The 18,210-nt window shown below is 42.7% G+C and overlaps 1 protein-coding gene across 5 annotated transcripts in view; it reads right to left on the bottom strand.

Annotated features, from left to right (window-relative positions):
• Positions 1-18,210, bottom strand: part of LOC131671062 (endophilin-A) — a 1,254,901-nt gene that overhangs the window by 811,478 nt on the left and 425,213 nt on the right. For all 5 annotated transcript variants that reach the window (XM_058947219.1, XM_058947193.1, XM_058947229.1 and 2 more), the window contains one exon: positions 1,933-2,149. In XM_058947219.1, coding sequence (XP_058803202.1) covers positions 1,933-2,149 — 217 coding nt within the window. The remainder of the gene's footprint in view (positions 1-1,932; positions 2,150-18,210) is intronic.

Below are 18,210 nucleotides of genomic sequence, written 5' to 3'. Positions count from 1 at the left end.
TGTGACGCGCGACCAATTAACGCTTTTGTCGCACGCCGCCTAATGAGTAGGCTTGGTGGGAGAGCCCGGCGAGAGCGCGAATGCTGACCATGCGTCAAGTCGCGTGAGGTAGTTCCCGGAAGAAAGTTGAGGAGAGAAGTTGGAAGTAGCAGCGCGATGAGAGAAGAAGAAACACACGTGCAGCAGTGACCAGACCTGGGCGAGCCGAGGCAACGTGTGGAGGCAACACCTGCAGCAGGGCATTCAGTGTCGCCCTCGCCGCCATGCACTGCATGACTTCCAGTGGGTTCACCACGGGCTACGCCGAGGAAGACGTCCAGCCAGCGGCCAGGTCAACTCCCCGTTGCCGGCTCATCGCCAAGGACAAAGGTCAGGTTATCTCTCTCTCCCGGTATTTCTCTCTCTCATGGTGATGCGCGGCCGCGTAGGAACGATAGGTAGCCAGGCGATCACTTGCCGGCTACGCTCATCGTAATGCGGTAGAGAGGTTTCAACGTATTCTTTCCTTTGTAAGGAGGTAAATGGCCAAGGCGATTTAGTCGCCGGGCCATTCGTCCCCCCGCGTAAGTTTAAGTTGTTCTGTATATGTGCGCGTGATGTAAACGTTATTGTAACTGATTTTGTATTTGTTTGTCTGAATAGATTTAAGTTGTATGTTCCAAGTAAAGAAAATTATTTATTCGTTCGACCTATCCTCTCGTTCCCCGATTGTTGAAGAGCAAAAGTGCCTCTCTTACTCTCCCCTTAATAAATTAGTGACGTCAGTGCCGAATATGGCGCTGCCCCCGTTACACGTTTGTTTTCAACAGTGAGCAAACGCGGCACCCATCTTGCTGATATTTCTTTCATCCCCAATTTTTCTTGCAAAATTGAAATGACTGTACACTTTGATACCTTTGTGGCCTCAACTCATTCTCGCAATTTTAATCTTCTATCACACAACACCATATCGTGGATTTTGTTGGCCATTTCGGGCGTACTCACTTCTACGGGGCGTCCTGAACGAGGTTCATCTTGTGTTGTTGTACGGCCGCCTTTAAAATCATTTACCCAGTTATAAACAGTCTTAAACACAGGGGCAGTCTTGTCATGAACGGCGTTCAACTCAACTGTGATTTCTTTTGGTGTAAGACCATTCAAATGTTTTTTCCATTTTTCAAATAAACCAATAACTTTTTGTTCAACCAACGCTCACAAAAAAACGACTTAATTAATCGAGCTGAAACTTTGTACGATATCTAGTTAGTAGTATTGCTTGCCAAAAACATCATAATTTACGCGTGACGAGCGCCATCTTTTGGATTTTGTAGACTTATTGAGCCCCCCTCGTATGGTGAAACATTGTTCAGACGCAACCACACATGTTCGCTTGTTATGAGCTGTGAGTAAGCGCGGCATCCATCTTGCAGAAAACACTCTTATGCTCAAATATTCATATAAAATATTCCATATACATCCTACTAAAATATTAAGAGCCTCACGTACTTTCAATCGACGATCAGCGAGTACAATATCATGAACTCTATCGATCATGTCTTGAGTACTCACCTCTTCTGGACGGCTAGAACACTTAACTCAATAATGCTCTCATGATCACAATGAAATTCAGTAAACCACTTTTGAATCATGCCATGCGATGGAGCAGAGTCTCCAGAATATTTCCTGAGCTTTTCTTCAGATTCTTTGATTGATTTTCCCCGTGAAACATAATGTTTAATAAGCACACGAAACTCATTTTTTCCATGATGGTATTTATAAAATAAAAAACTAAATTCAAATAATTAAAAATTGTTAAAATGCTAAGTTAATCGTTTCTAAAAGTAACTAATATACATTGTTGTGTACATTGTTAAAATCTTCATTTTCATAGCAAAATGGTATATATAAAATGTATTCTAATTAACAAATTTGTTCAAAGACAGATTTACTTACCAAAAATACTGTCATCTCCCATTTTTTTTCCATAATGAAGCATACAATCACCTAAAATTCCTTCTGGTTGCGGGTAAGTTGAAGCTTTTGCTTGACCACTAAGTTTACTGATACCCTTAACAGCCGCCATTTTTGCTCGAGCTGTTGGATTAGGTTGCAAAAATTCTTTTGTTTTCATTTGCAATTCTTCTACCAGTTCAAATGTTACATCTGTTTTCTGCAAGTAAACGAGAATCATTATTTATTATTGTCAAACTCACGAAATCTTGACAGTAACCAAATGTAATTTGCAACTAATACTTTGTTCTAATAATTTCAAATTACAAATAGTTTTGATAATCTTATTTTAGAAAAATCCGAATTATAACCATATTGCGACGGTTAAGTGAGCATGCTTACATGTTTTAGTTTAATATTATTTAAATTAATGGACTTCTGACAGGAAAATCTGCTTTATGCGAGATTTCCTTTCTGCCTGTTACTTCTCGATATCTGCATCGTCAGACTGGATGCATGTGTGTATGTATGAGTATCCGACGCAAACTCATTCGTCTAATTTAAAACTTATTGGTTTGCAGAATCACTGCCGGAGCGTTATCAGCTATCACTGATACCTCGGAAGCTTTACCAATGGCAGCATCAGCATTAGAAACAACAAAGCGATAATAGGAACGACGGCAACACGACTTACTTCTTTCATTCGCGCGCGCGTATATTTGTAGTGAATCGTGATAGTTGAATACTCTCTGGGTACATCGCATTCTTTGACCACCGATGTTGGTGCGGTGTTATCTGTTTAATGTTTGTAACGGTCGGTAATAAACGTTTGTTTTGTTTGTAATTCCCGGAATAATTGTTTTCTTGTCTCCTATCTTTTCCATTTCCACATACGCTCACGCATGTAGACGTCGTAATTTATAAACCCAGCAAGTTATTTAGTAGCTATAGTATTCATGCTTTCCTTCCCTAAATAATTTATAAATAGAATTGCGGGCTGAACATTAACTTCAAAATACCAACTCTCCATTTATAGATTAACGGTTCAAAATCAATAGTTCTTTCACATAAAATTGATCACTGACTTTTCTCAAGAACAAGGAATTCTAAATTAGAATTCGATCTAAATAACACCAGCGTAATTATCGGGACAAAATATAACAAATACATAATGGTAACTATATTCTATATCTCTCTTTCTATCTATTCTCCTCCTCTCTCTCTCTCCCTCTCTCTATTTCTTTTAATGTATAAAATTACAAAACTATAAAAGTCTCTATACTTGGAACAGTACTATAATATGTCCAGATCTATACTATCAGTAAAGTTTGTAACAGAAATGCAAATAACCTGACCAAGCTAACTGTTAAAGATTGATTTAAAAGTCGTGTGGGTTCGGAAAAAATGAATACGTCCTAGCTGTAAAGATTTCGCTGAGTCACGAAATTATTAGCAGATCTGTAATGGGGTACAGGGAGATAAAAACACTTAAATGTAGAATAACGATCACATAATTATCCGACATTAATTTTGGATCTGTATATATATCCCACGTGTATATTCAACATTTACCGACGACTCAACGTGCCGCAATCCACTCTGCTTGTTACGTTGGCAGCAAGTAATACACCACTGCAACACGTGGTGCTATTAGTTGACCGACAAAGTCGTTGATGGCCGACGATACTGATGCCAACTCCTGGTTGACGCTTTTACTACTATGACTCCTCGATGCCGAAGTAGCTACGACTGTTAGAGATAAGTATTGTTATTAACATGCATCTTGAGCTGAAGGATTGCCGTTCGATAGTTACGGGTTGCTGATGGGAATTACTACCATCGGTCACCGTTTATGACCGTTATAACTCCTGATTCGCGCAGTTCTTACTGCTATTACTGACTTCTCAATTTGAAACTGACTCCTCGTCATCCCCACTCGATTCTTACCGAAGTTGTTGATATTACTTCTGACTGGGGGTTCTGTCTGTGTTCGTTCGTTCGTATCGTTTCACCGTGCGTCGTTACGTCACGTCAATCCGTCTGCTCAGTCGTCCTTCAGACAGTCGTCCGCGTTCTTACGTCTTAGTATGGTTTTCGTATAGGTAGCGACTAAACGCCACCATTCGGGTTTATGCAGCATCACCTCTACAATGTTATCGGGGGTGATGTTGCCAACTGTTGTCTCTAGTTCTCGTCTGAGTCTTGTCCAGCGGTCGCACCCGAAAAACGTGTCGTCTCGTTCGTGTCCACAATACTTGCAGTCGGGTGTTCGTACTCTGTTCATATTGTGGAGGTACCGTCGAAAGTACCCGTGGCCCATCAAGAGCCGGGTGACGTGAAAATTCACATCACCAAAATTCCTTCCAAGCCACGGTCTCATGTCCCGTATCAGTCGTCTCGTCCATTTGCTACCTCGTTCTTCTGTCCATCGGTTTTGCCACATGTCGATCGTCTTTTCGAGTTCAACGATTGCCGCGTTCTTTCGTCCCATGTGCGTCTTCTCGTGAGAAGCATAAGTTCCGTCTTTTCTGTTGCGAGTTGCAGTCCGTGTTTTGTCATCCATCGTCCAACTCGTCTCATGGTCTGGTTCAACGTCAGCTGCGCCAGCTCGGGAGATCTCTCCGTGATCACCGCCGCCACGTCACCAGCGTAGGCGACGAGGGTCACTCCGAGTGGCATCCCAAGCCGAAGCAGACTATCGTATAGACCATTCCAAAAGTCGGGTCCCAGTATCGACCCCTGAGCCACCCCAGCGGTGACCTGTGTCGTTACCTGTCCTTCGATCGTCTCGTACGTTATTCGTCTGTTTCTCAGATAATCCTCCACAACCTGAACCAGGCACGGTGGGATCCGAAAGTTGTTTTTCAGCGCCTCCAAGATATCCACCCACCTGGCCGAGTTAAAAGCATTTCTGATGTCGAGCGTCGCTAGCAGTACAATGGGTCGCGCCGCATGGCAGTGTCTGTCTAGTTCCAGGAAAGAATCAATCACCTTTTGGATCGCTCCAATCGTCGACCGACTCCTCCTGAAGCCGAATTGCAAATCTGAGAGACCCCCTCCGGCCTGTATCGCGTCCGTCAGTCTCGATCTGAGTAATTGTTCAAAGAGTTTACCAGTAGTGTCAAGTAAACTCAATGGTCGGTAGGCCGAAGGAGTGCCAGGGTCGCCCTTACCTTTTGGAATAAGAACGAGCCTCGCCTCCTTCCACCGATCGCTGAACGTTCCTGTCGTCAAGCACGTATTGTACAGGTCGAAAAGTATCTCCGGCCATAGACGAGCCACGAGCCGGAGGATCTCGGATGGTACTCCGTCCGGTCCCGGTGCCTTACCCGTCTTCATCGCATTCGTTGCTCTGATGAGCTCCTCAGCGGCAAAAGCGGAGGGCATTTGTGCGTCCACGTCATCCATCACGTTTGTCCTAATCGGGTGCGTCGGGAACAATCCGTCAACAATCCGTCCTGCTGTTTCGGCATCATTAAGTTCCGGTGAGACTCGGGTCCCTAGTTTCCCGGTCACAATCTTGTAGCCGGTTCCCCAGGGATCCTCGTTCACCTCCTCGCAGAGCTTCCTCCAGCATCGCGTCTTGCCGTCCCGTATTGCTTTCGTCAGCGTTTTCCGTGCTGTTTTGTATATGGCTTGGAGGTTTTCCCTTTCGGGTCCGCCCCCTGCCCTTGTCATTCGTCGCCGATTTGCCAGGCATATCTTGCGTAGCTTGGCTATTTCGTCCGTCCACCAGTATTGTGGCCGTCTTTTTTGTATCTGTCGTCGTTTTGTAATTGTGCTGGTGCACAAGTTGTTTATTAATTTCGCCGTCTCGTCTGTCAGTCTTTCCGTTCTTCGCCGGCCCGTTAGCTCAGGAGGAATCTTCGACCCCGGGGCTGATGCCGCCATCAACTCCTCCGAAAATTTTTGTCGGTTAAGTTTGTTAAGGTTCCACCGCGGGGGTTGGTGAATTCTCGTTTGTCTCGTTTCTGTCCGTCCCGCCACTTCGAAGACGATGTATTGATGGTCGCTGGCTGTATAGTCCTCGACCACCCGCCACCCCCTCAGCCGTGGCAGGATTCTGTCCGACGTCATCGTCACGTCAGGGATGGAGTCTCCAATCCCTGGTCGTCTGTACGTCGGCGTGTGTCCCGTATTTACTACTGCTAGGTCCAACCTTGCGGCCATTTCCAGCAGCAGTCGTCCACGTCGGTTCGTTTCGTTTATTCCCCACTCGATCGCCCTCGCATTGAGATCCCCCGCAACGATGACATCTCCGGGCAGGTCCCTGATCCCGTCTTCTAACAGCGTCGCCTTCCTTTCAAACTCCGCCGCGGTGCAGTTAGGTGTCAGGTAGACGCTGACATAAGTGACAGCGCCGACTGTAGCCCAGACGTAGTCGTCCCCGACTCCGCGGTTGGAGACTCTAAATTGAGCGGCCCCCCTTACCCAGATAGCAGTGGTCTCTGTCTTGTTTGTAATGTATGTCTGGGACATCCTTTTCCTGTATGGTTCACACAGGATCAAAATATCTACGTCATGTTCGTCGGCTATCTGCGGTAGGAGCATATCTGCAGTCCTACTTCTGTTCAGGTTTCCTTGTACTACTCTATCCGTCTTCCGGCACGCCTTCTGCACTCCTCCAGCGCGGCCCGGAACACGGCACACCTGCCGTTTCCGGCGAGGTGGGCGACGTCCCCATGCCCGGCCTCGGAGCACAGTGGGCAGATCGGTTCTCCTTTGCATTCCGTCGCGTAATGTCCGGATGCGCCGCATCTGCGGCAGCATTTCGTCCTGTCCTTGCCCGTATATTCGGCCTTCACGTGGCCGAAGCCCAGGCACCTGTAACATTTCGTCACCGTCAGTCGTTTCCGAACGCGGCAATGCACCCAGCCAATTCCGATCCAATCACGCCGAAGCAATGCGTTGGCTTCCTGCGATTCTAATTCGCAGACCGCCATATACTGCACAGCGCGGTTTGGACCGAAAATGTGGACTCGAAAGTCCGTGTCTCGTCCCGTCTCTCGTCTGAGCGCGTCCGTCACGTCTTTCGGAGTCGCAACGCAGTCGAGATCCATGATCTCCAATTGGACCTTGGAGGTCACGGCCCTGACACTGCCCGCTTCCCCGATCGTGTCTTGGATCTGTCGTCCAAACATCTCACGTCCGTCCAGCTTGTCTGCGTCTACCTGTAGCTTCAGAAGACATAAGCCGTTCTTCGTCTTCCTCAGGGTTGTAACCTGCACGTGGCTCTCCTTCGGGTCGATCGTCGTCCGTATTTTCCGTATTATGTCAGAGTACGTCGCGTCCGTGCCCGGCCTGATCAGGACAGCCAGACCCCTTTTCCGGTGGGCCTGTCCCCCTCTGTCAGGCCGATTCTTTACATCCGTTTTCTTTTTTGTCTTGTCTGATCGTTTTCGTGTTACCGTCTGCCAGTCCTTGATCGGTTCGATCGTCGGTGGCCTCTTTTGTGAGGGCTCTGGCGTGGTTCCAACCGGCGAACGTTTTCGTTTCGTCCGTGGCGTTTCTTCGTTATTCACCGCTGTCCTGTCTGTATTATTGTTGTCTTTGAAACGTCTTTCCGAAACTGTGTCCGATCGCTTGTGCAGCGCGATGTCCACAGTCTCAAGAATTGTCTTAATTCCCGTCTTTACGGTCATGTTCATGTTCTTTTGTATGTTTGCTGCCTTGGCCATTTTCGTCGCCGTCTTTTGTATGAGCCGCAGCAGTTCCGTCACGTCTCGTGTATCGTTTGTTATTGTCGGTGTTCGTCCTATCGTTGGTTCTTGGCTGTCAGCGGCAGAGGCGTAGCTCACCCCGCTGCCGCTGCTTGACACACTGTCCGTCCTCTGTCGTCTCGGTAAGTTCAGTAGGTTCGTGTCGTTTTTTCGTGTCTTTCTCCCCATTCCCGTGCACAAAGTACGGCCCTCAAAATCCGTGCCGCTGCCCGTGGCCACCGGGGCTTTCACCCGATCGGAACCCGGGGTGGTTTCCTCCTGAGAAGGAGTTACCACTTGAGGTACATTAGTCTTTTCATTGTGCATTATTCATATTTATTGTTTTGTCCCGTTGTGCTGAAGGTCCCTCGTGGTCGCGACTCCACGAACCGCGTTGGGACAACGCACGGCCCTTGAGGTCCCCCCCCCCTGTATGTTTACCCTGTGTGTTCAGTGTTCCCCCCTGTGGTGTGTGCGTGTATGTAAGTGCCCATAGGCAAAACCGGGCTTCGTTCACGGGGAGAGCCCATTTAGAGAGATCCCCTTCACTCGCTTTCGGGCGGCTCCATTTATAGGAGTTCCCTACCATTCGCTTTTCGGTAAGACCCGTTTATAGGGTCGCCAAGCACTCACTTCCCCATTTTGCCAGAAGGCGCGTGTGTGTGAGTGTTTGCGTAGTGTGTGTGTGTATGTGTGTAAGTGATTAATGGTTGGACACATCGGCAGAATACCATTATCTTTTGCGTCATTTGTGAGTCATATCTTCCTCTTGGCCGTGTCCGTTATGGCTTTGCTGCTCAGAGCATTGACGCGACGGGCAACGTTTCCACCGGGCACGTCGTGGACGTTGCAAGCTAGCATTTGCCCAGTGAGGTGTTACCACTCACTGGACCAGCCCGGCATTACTGCTTAGAGAGTGAGTGAAGTTATTAAGAGCTAATTTTCTATTTCAAATTAAGTATCTTGAGCTTCATGTGATCTCTAGGTAAGCGTGGAGGCTAGATTTAAATTTTTTCGAGTCATAGAAACTCGCCTGTAAAATTATCAAGTAATTAATCGAGGCGGTAGTTAGCTTCTTGTCAAGGAACAGGATATCTTAATGACTTTAGATAATTAAACGATTTATTTAGGATCGTACCCAGTCAGGGTCTTCCTCGAAATCGCAGCGTATAGAGGAACTGGCGAAATCCGCGTCGACGGAGCGCGCGCGGCCACTTTCCCGAGCAAACAAATGAGCAACAGAGAATGAGAGGCGATCTGTCAGAAAGAGAAGCGACCAACAGCGAATAGGACGAGTAGTGACAGGCAACGAGTAACGTCATCAGTAGTAGCAGTTCCAATTTAGGTTGGTGCCATAGTTTCTCTCTCTCTCTCTCTCTCTCTCTCTTTCTATTTATCTATGCTTAGGTACCATTTCGTTAGATGTGCAGCTAGATAACTGTCAACCTCATTGGATTTGTTAGTTATCAATGCGAGATATCGAGCGATCGGTGGAGGATTGTCCGGCTATATTGCCATCAATTTCTCCTTACACACGCACGCGCTTGTAAATATAATTTGTAACTTTTATTTTTGTTTCAGTGAGGACCATAAATATTGTAATTACCTCTTTGTATGTATTTATATCGCAGCTTGTTGAGTAATTGCCCTAACTTTAAGATTGTGTCACAGTGATTTCACACCCAACTGTCTCTGCATTCTGAATTTAGGTTCGCATGTGATTAGTGCGTACACCCAATGCACTATTCAGTCATAGAAGCGTTCGCGTTCTTCGAATTTACCCTTTTAAATAATTTGTGCAAATGGCCGTGGGCAGCCTTATTGGTGTCAGCTGAATTACTCCATTAAATAGCATCCATTGTAGGGAATTTTGTGACGCGCACGTGAATCATTGGATTTGGAAGAAGTGCATATCTCATTGAGACGCGCGTAGTCGAGTTTCGTTATGACACCCGCGTTTATCGTTTTTTCAGAGTGGTGTGGCTACAGCGATGCACCCGTCTTTCGGGTTTAGGAAAATGCTAACCACTGCATCGAAGAGCAAGTTGTAGAACTCCAACCCCCGTAAGGGATGGACAAGATAAGACGGAATCAGGATATAGTAAGACGATCTCTGAACCGCGTAGAAAGCACGATCGGCCAAAAGGAAAGAAAAAGTTTTCTCCTCTTGAGGACCTGTCGTCCCCAAGGCAACTCCGCTCTTATCGTAATTAAATGATTCAACGATGCCTTGCTTTTATTCATTATGCTTACGTTTCCTCTCTTCCCCAATTTTCTTGCCTTTTGTTTGTTTGTTTTATTTTGCTACTATTTAATTAACGAACTGCTTCTTCTTAGCGCATGATTTCTCTTTTTTTTTGGACCGAATTAACCAAGTAAAAGAAATACTCCTCTATGTTACAAATTTTCCAGATGTAGTCTACGCAGGAAACGTCAGGAGAAGAGCTACAGCAATCCGTTGCTGCTTAAAAAAGTATGGCAGAGGTGACCATCGAGGCTGAAACTGTGCCGCTATCTGACGCTGAGCACGATACGAGAGATATCGCGCCAGCAGGGGCTGAGGTCAGAGCGCCCAACGAGTAAGTGAAGCCTGAAGACTCGCTCAATCTTCCTCCGCTATTCCCCGTAGGAGAAAATACTCTTTCGGAAGCGATAATGCTGGTAGGTAAGAGCAGGGAACCCTCCACCGTTTCCAGAGAAATGGCAGCAAGTGTTTTCGGGGCTAACTCTTCAGTGACCTCCTTCCATCCCTGGACGATTCCGATGATTACCAGATCGTTCAGCATGCGGTTTATGGATCCCAAGTACTGGAGGAGACCTGGAACGACCTCCTTTAACAAGTGAAGGATGCCCGAAAAGCTCGCATGACCTCGAGCCTGGAGGAGACTGGTCTTCACAGAGGCCATGGATTTACTCGAAATCAACGGCTTGGAAGCGAGATAAAAGCCGAACTAAATTTGTTGACAATTCGTAGTGGATTCCCAGATAACCAAGTGAAGTATTTTAAGCGGACACGCAAAAATAATGGCGACCGGGAAAATTGACACGGCTTATTGTGAAGCAAGTGCGCTATCTTTGACTTCTGCCTTCTCCTTACGTTTATTTATTGTCTTTTTCTTCCCTCAACTTTTGCTATTTGCGCTACGTCGATCGGCCATATTGTCCTTTTGCTTGCATTGCATACAAGGGCGACGACCCGATATTTACGAGGAAGTGGAGCATGTTCGTTTATTCGTTAGAGGCCAGCGTGCCGGTTTGCTTGCCGTCGTTGTTCATTATCGGTCACTACGCGGCGTGTGCTTATATCGAATCTGTCTGCGTCGGGCATGCGCAGCATCCCCTTTTGGCTATATAACCGATCTATCATCCGGTTGCTTGCAGTGCACTGACTTACGCGACGCATGCGCGCCATTTCCGTACCACACGAATATTGTATTTCTTTCTTTGTTTTTTTGCTGTTATTATACTGCTTACATATTTTAATGTATACGTTTTGTTATTTTAGCTACCGCTCCCACCTTTTCTCATTAATTAAACACTTCATAGTCAGCTCTTGATCCCTCTCCAGGTTATCTTTCCTGAATTACCGCGTAGGTCACGACACTTTTCGCGGGCTGACTTCTTGCATTGTCACGGAAACATACTGAAGCGGCTGCCCCTAAACAACCTTTGTGCAGAAGCATAAGTCACTCTAAAGAGCATCATCGCCTGACACAAATCTTTTCCGCAAATAGAGTGAGTTGAATGCATGATTATCAGAATAAAAATTTTTGTAATTGAAAAAAAAAAATTTTTCTCTGTAATAAAACAGAAACCGAAAATAGAATCTATACAGGATTAAAGATATTAGATCAGAGAATCTTCATAAAAATTATGAGCGAAAAAAAATGAGTTTTTTTAAATACATCGAGCTTTTTGTGAGATGCACTTTTGAAAAAAAAAATGCATAATCTTCCCGGAAATGTATTTATGAATTTGTTTTAATACATAGAGATTTTACGTTTCTCTATCATATAAAAAAAGATTTACTCGATTCCAGTGATAAATAAGCATGTGCACAGCAATTGAAATTGAAAACGATATTTTTTTTGTTAGTTCATTTTCTGAAAATGCATGTTTTAAGTGCATTATTGGTGCAACTTGGGCAAAAAGAAAAAATATAGGTCTACTTATTTTGAGCCTAGAACAATATCCAAGTGTTCTGATGTTGTTTGGTTACCAGTCACCCGGGGCCCTGTATAATTTGAGGTGGAATCAACTGTATAATTGTTCAATTCCTATTTTAACTCTTGGAACCTATAGATTATTTCAGATAATTTCATTTTGGAGAAACAATGGGATTTTAGGCTTATACACTATATCCAATGCTACTCTAACTTATTGATCTCTTTCAAATAATAGGATTTGTCCAAGTCTAAAATAGGTATTCGTTTCTGCAATCACCTCCTCGTTTGAATCAAATTTTTTCCCCGCCAGCTATTGTTTCATATTAGATGTAGCAGACGGTTAGGTAGAGCTAAGCGCGAATGATTAGAATACATCTGAACGATAGATGTCGGACGCGCCGGGAAAACTTCTGGGCAATCCCAATGTTTTCCACAGCAGGTGCCGATAGGTCTCGGGGTAATTAGCACCGCATAACCGTGTCTCCTCGAGAAACATTAAGTGTAAGCTGGTTGTTTCAACGTGAGTCTACCTGTTGTTTTATGACAGCATATTAAATTCAGCATGCCTCCTCAATGTTTCGCTCGTCTGGCGGTGTGGCTATTAGCCAGGGCTGCACGTTATAGTTTGGGTGAAACGAGTGCCGCGTTTTACGCAAGGCTGTCTCAGCCTCTACCAGTTTCGGCTGCGATTCGGGGATAGCCGAGGGTTATCTCGAGATCGCTCAGCGACCCACGAGTGAGACAGAGGCTAGGGTAAATGTAAAAATTAAGAAGGCCCCGCCCTCACACGAAGAGGGTGAGAGGCCCAGGTAAGAGGCGCTTGCTGCGAAGAAACGAGCAGTCAGTGAGTGGTGGTGTACTTTGGCCTGCGTGCCTAGTTTGTTTCTTGTTTTTCATGTATTTTAGCCTCCGTGCCGAGTTTGTTTCTCGTCTTTCATGTGTTTTAGACTACGTGCTGAATTTGGCTTTTCTTGCTTTTGGCCTGCGTGCCGAGTTTGTTTCTTGTCTTTATATGTTCAGTCTGCGTGCGAGAACAGTGCGAAGTGGGTGTAATGCGACGCGCATGTGTAAAAATAAATAAAATAAAATTAATAAAAAGTCTGTCTTTGCCTCCACGATTACTTGCTTTCATCCCCAACATTACGGAACAAATAATAGTTTAATGGAGCAAAATCTGAAGAATAGCGGGGATGTGAAACGAGCTGGAACCCTATTTTTATTAGTTTTGCAGCCATAATTGCTGAGGTGTGAGTTGATGCGTTGTCGTGATGAAAGAGAACTTTCTTGTGCGCCAATCATGGGCGTTTTTCTTGCATCTCGGTTTTCGAACGATCCAATAATGATGAATAATATTCACCTGTAATGGTTTTACTCTTTCCTAGATAGTCAATAAAGATTATTCCTTGCCAATCATAAAAGATAATCGCCATAACCTTCCCGCCACAAGGAATGGTCTTTGCCTTGTTTCGTGCAATTTTCTCCTTGGCAACCCATTGTTTAGACTATTCTTTGGTTTCAGGCGAGTAGCGATTTATCCATGATTCATCCACAGTAACGGAAAGACGCTTATATTTTTGTGGATTTCGCTGGTCCGTCTAATAAGGAATGATCTATATTTATATTTATTTATTTTCAGAATTTCAAAAGAATTTTTCATTCAAATCAGCGAACTAGCCATTCTATTATTTGAAGCCACTGTCCCATTTAAATATCAAAAATTACTTTACTCACCAAGAGTTGTTGATGATAAAGAAGAAATCTTGCGCAAAAGACTGTTTATATGATTATTATAAAATTATAAGAGTTGAAATGTGTGTAGTGCAAATCCTTCCAACAAATATTTCTCAAAGTATGTGACAGAATAAAAATAAGAAATTAATATCGGTACAAAAGTTAATATATAATTTTGTTGGATATTATAAGTACTTATAGGCTTTGTCAATAAAAAAGAAAATTATTAATAGATAATGTGGCATATATTTTTTTAAATATTTGACAAACCCATAAAAAGACAAGTAGAGATCTGTCTAAGTAATCGAGCATTGGAAGGAATCGTTTGATGAGCGAGGTATTTTACTCGACAAAAAACAAAAAAAAAAACATCTATCTTGTATTAATCAGTCTACGTTTGACACTCAAGGAAGCTAAACGTATTATTTGCACTCTGCTCTCTTAGAAGCTAATTTATTAATTCAATTAAATATAGTTACAGTTTGTCAATTAAGTGGAGTGTTCTTAGCTCAAGCCTCTCAATAAAGGGACTTATTTGAAAAGTAACGGTCAAAAATGACCATACAACAATCGGGAGCTGTATGTCTATTCCAACAACAAACAGCAATGAAAAGTGAAAATGCGCAAATTCAAAAAAGCTGCCTACTAGCTCAGAAGATCAATCTCCTAGTAAAAAGCAAGCGCAACTAACGAAATACTGGCCAAGCCAATTTATTATAAGATTTGCCTTACTGCAACAAGATAACAACGAAACTCAAAGAAATTAACCAAAACAGTAAAACTCAAGGAAGCAAACGTCGTACAAAACAAAATACCTCCGATATTTATTTATTAGGTCGAGAATATACCCCCACTGGAAAATTTTCTAAACTCAGTAGCATAAGACAGTTATACTTTAAAAGTACTAGTTTATAACAAAGTGAAAATCCAGCCGACAATGTCTGAAAAATACCTGCTGATCGTAAGCGCACTAAAAGAGAAAAACACTCAATGCTATACTTATCAGCGCAAAGAGAACAAAGGTCTCCAAGTCATCTTGCAAAGTACGCACCCATCAGTCAAGATTGAAGATATAAAAAAAGCTATAGAAGAATACTAACACAAGGAGATAAGTATTTGCAATATGCTACACCGATACACAAAACTTCTGATCCCATTATTTACAGTTAATATTGAATATGACCACAAAAGCCAAGGTATTTATAAAATTAACAGACTACTGAATACAGTAATTAAATTTGAACCACTAAATGTAAAAATGGCCGAAACCATAAAACTAAGAAATGTCCAATTGAAGAAAAAATCAAAGAAGTAACATCTGTAAATTGTAAAGCTAACCACACTGCAAGCTGTAAAGGATATCCATTTTGCAAGGGGTTGCAACAAAAATTATTTCAGAAGTAAAAACAGTCACTTAAAACAACAACCAAATTCAGCCTAATTTAAACACAAATGTAAACAGAGTTAGACCAAATACATCCTATGCCCAAGTAATGGGTAATCAAAACGAATAGAGTATGATAGAAAAATCAAAACAAATAAACAAGTAACCAGAAATAATTAAACATATAAAAGAAGCAAGTACAAACAAACTCGAACATATAATAGAAAAACTAATGCAAAGAATGGACACTATGTTAAATCTGCTAATGGCATTACTGAATAAAATAGCATATTAATGTAACGGTTCAGTCTGATTTGCTCGTTTAACGCCTTTGTATTAAGACAGAATGCTCATCGTTTAATGTTAAAACAGTATTAAGCCTCAGAGCAAATTTGACTTTACATAATATAAACAGATGGTCAACTGATATCCAAATAAGGAGCGTGACGTCATAGGTAGCCAGACTTTTAAACTGGGGACACAGTTTTCAAAACAAGGACTTTCAAATGAATGGAAATACTATCAAAAGCCATTAAAGGGACTTATAATCATCTTACTCCCAACACGGATATAATTTAAACACTTGAATTCTATTAAACGATGATATTTTAACATAAAAGCATAATAACTAATAATTTAGCGCAACTTATCAATATAACTATAGCGAAGAAAATTCATTTGTTTGACAAACTAAAAGATAGATTGAATTTCATACAATAAATAAACATAGTAAAATGTGCTCAATGGAACAAAACTATTTTAGACCTACACTTAGATATAAATAATTCATAACTTCTATGATAATTCATATTAACAATTTTACTAAAATAAAAACTTGTACGAAATAGGATTTTCTCTAGGCTAAAAATCCTATTTCACTTAAGCGGCTAATATGAGCTAATCAATGTCGTGCGTACTGGCGAGGTAGCGGGGATAATCTAAAGAAAATTGCCCCGACTCGCATCTATAAATATGCTTGTCGTATCTGTTTTGAGGAAGTCTAAGCCCGAGGCTTCACCGAGTAGTGGTACGAGCTCTGTTCGAATAAAAATCTAGCTAACACCTATAATGTGTAATTCTTTAACAGCAGCAATACTTACTCGTCACCTTATCCTATCCTTCATGTTTTCGTGCTCAACTTAAGAGAGGAATAAATCTCTTAAGCTAAAGTAGCCGAATCGTATGTTTCACGCTCTCCAATTACAAATTATACCATACACATCTATAAGAATTAATAACGACGCTATTGAGCTTAGCTCAGTAGACGCATCAGTTTCTTTGGCACTTTGCTATATATGTGGTAATAGATGAAAAGGAAAACCTATTTGGAAGGCTACATAGTTCCATTAAGCACATTTCATTATTAGAAGAAACAAGAGAAAAGCGTAAGGTCAAATAGCTGAAGAACAAAGAGTCTGATCACTCTTTCAATAACGTTTTTGTTCTAATATACGATTCTGGATGACATAAGAAAGTAACTATACGTATATGGCGCCCGAACAGGGACATGTACGACATATGACATAGTAAATACATTGAATAAATTGAAAATAAGTATCTGGATTAATGCAGTGACTCATAGAATTAAAAGCATTTCTAATTTACGAATATATTTACGTCATTTTAATGTCAGAAACTCATTTTATGAACAAAAACTACATGTTCTAAATTACACTGTTCATAATATAAATGATCCACTTAATAAAGATCATGGGGGAATAGCGATTATAATTAAAACGAAAATTAATCACTTTGTTCACGCCCACTCAAGTGAAAATTACCTACAAGCAAATAATGTCATCATAAACGATAACAACGGCCCCCTAACAGTATCAGCTATTTCCTGTCCTCCTAATTAAACAATAAAAAAATAACTGAACAGGCTTCTGCAAGATGTTAGGAAATCGCTTTATAATTAGTGGCGACAATAATGCAAAGCATCCGTGATGGGGATCCAGATCATCAACTACTGAATTTATAGAGACAGACTACTTTATGATATATTGTACAAAAAACAATTTGTGGCGAGGAATTTTGGGGGGTCTAAGCCGCGCACATGAAATACTTCTGCCACAATGCCTGTTTGGACCGTTTTCCCGACTATTATTAAGGGCGCCATACTGCCGTTCCTTGGTTACGGCAATTGTCGGGGATAAGATCGGAAATCGGCGCGTAGGTCTATCTGCCCATTGTGTGACTGAGCAAAGCGGGCAAGCTGGTAGCCTCATGCCGATAACTTTTCCTTCAAGTAGCTTCAACAACCAATGGTTAATGTTCTCCGTTTTATTCACGTCCTGGGAATGCCAGCACCTCAGGAAGCAACTCCTCGTCTTCGGTTAAGAGTTCGATAGAGTTAGCGCGTATATCACCTAACGTTCAGAACTATTAAAGGAAAATCTTCACTACAGACCGTCCACGGCAGAAAATAAATCAGCATGCAGGGAGAAAAAAGTCAACGAGGCATAAATAACAGATATCGGTTAAACTTCACTTTCCTTTATTCTCTAGCTAGGGTATACAGTCGATTAGAAGGGCCGATGGTCAGCGCCGCTCGATGCGATATTTAATGTGCGGTCGCAACGGATCCACACGTCCGGGCGAATCAAATACGTGAAAAATTATACGCACCATCCCCAATTTTCGACGGCGAGTAGCACCTCATCTAGCTATCCGTATCCTATACTTCTTTTATGCTCGAGTTAGTCAAGAAAAAATAGCGGTTGGTTAACGCGATTCGCTCGAAGTACATTATTCCCAGCGTCGACGGATCCACGCGTCACGACGGAATCAAAGATATGGCAAATCACGCACAGTAACACGTAATTCTCACTAATAAGCGATATTTTACCAACTTCCGTATTTCAAACCTGACGATTCACTCAACTGCTTTCAAATCACTCGCTTTTCTCGACAGATCTGCTCGCAGCAGAGCTCACGATCAGTGGCAAAATGGACGAGCAACGGCTTTTCACGGTCAAAGATCCTTTTCTTCTTCTCTTTCCGAGAAGAAATCATTTTATTGATCGATATATTAATTCGGATATCGGTAGCGCCCTTCGAATATTCCCGTCATTAGTCAATATACAAATTAGAAAAGTAACAGCGCTCTCATTTTATCTCCTACCTCATCGCTATTTTCTACCCCCCCCCCCCCCCCGCCCCCACTAAGTTAGTCGGCATTAATTGATGCGAAAGATCTACCCCTACTCCTATTTATTTTTTAGTGCGGACGGAAATCAAATTTTATTCTAATTCGCTTATTCGTCGTCACGTCATCGGCAAGTTTCGTCAGAAGTTCAAA

The sequence above is a fragment of the Phymastichus coffea genome, unplaced genomic scaffold (genome assembly GCF_024137745.1).
Source record: "Phymastichus coffea isolate CEN01 unplaced genomic scaffold, Cenicafe_Pcof_1.1 PCOF00009, whole genome shotgun sequence".
In the NCBI taxonomy this organism is placed as follows: Eukaryota; Metazoa; Arthropoda; class Insecta; order Hymenoptera; family Eulophidae; genus Phymastichus; species Phymastichus coffea.
The sequence above is the reverse complement of the archived record's forward strand: the minus strand, read 5'-3'. Positions and strand labels throughout refer to the sequence as shown.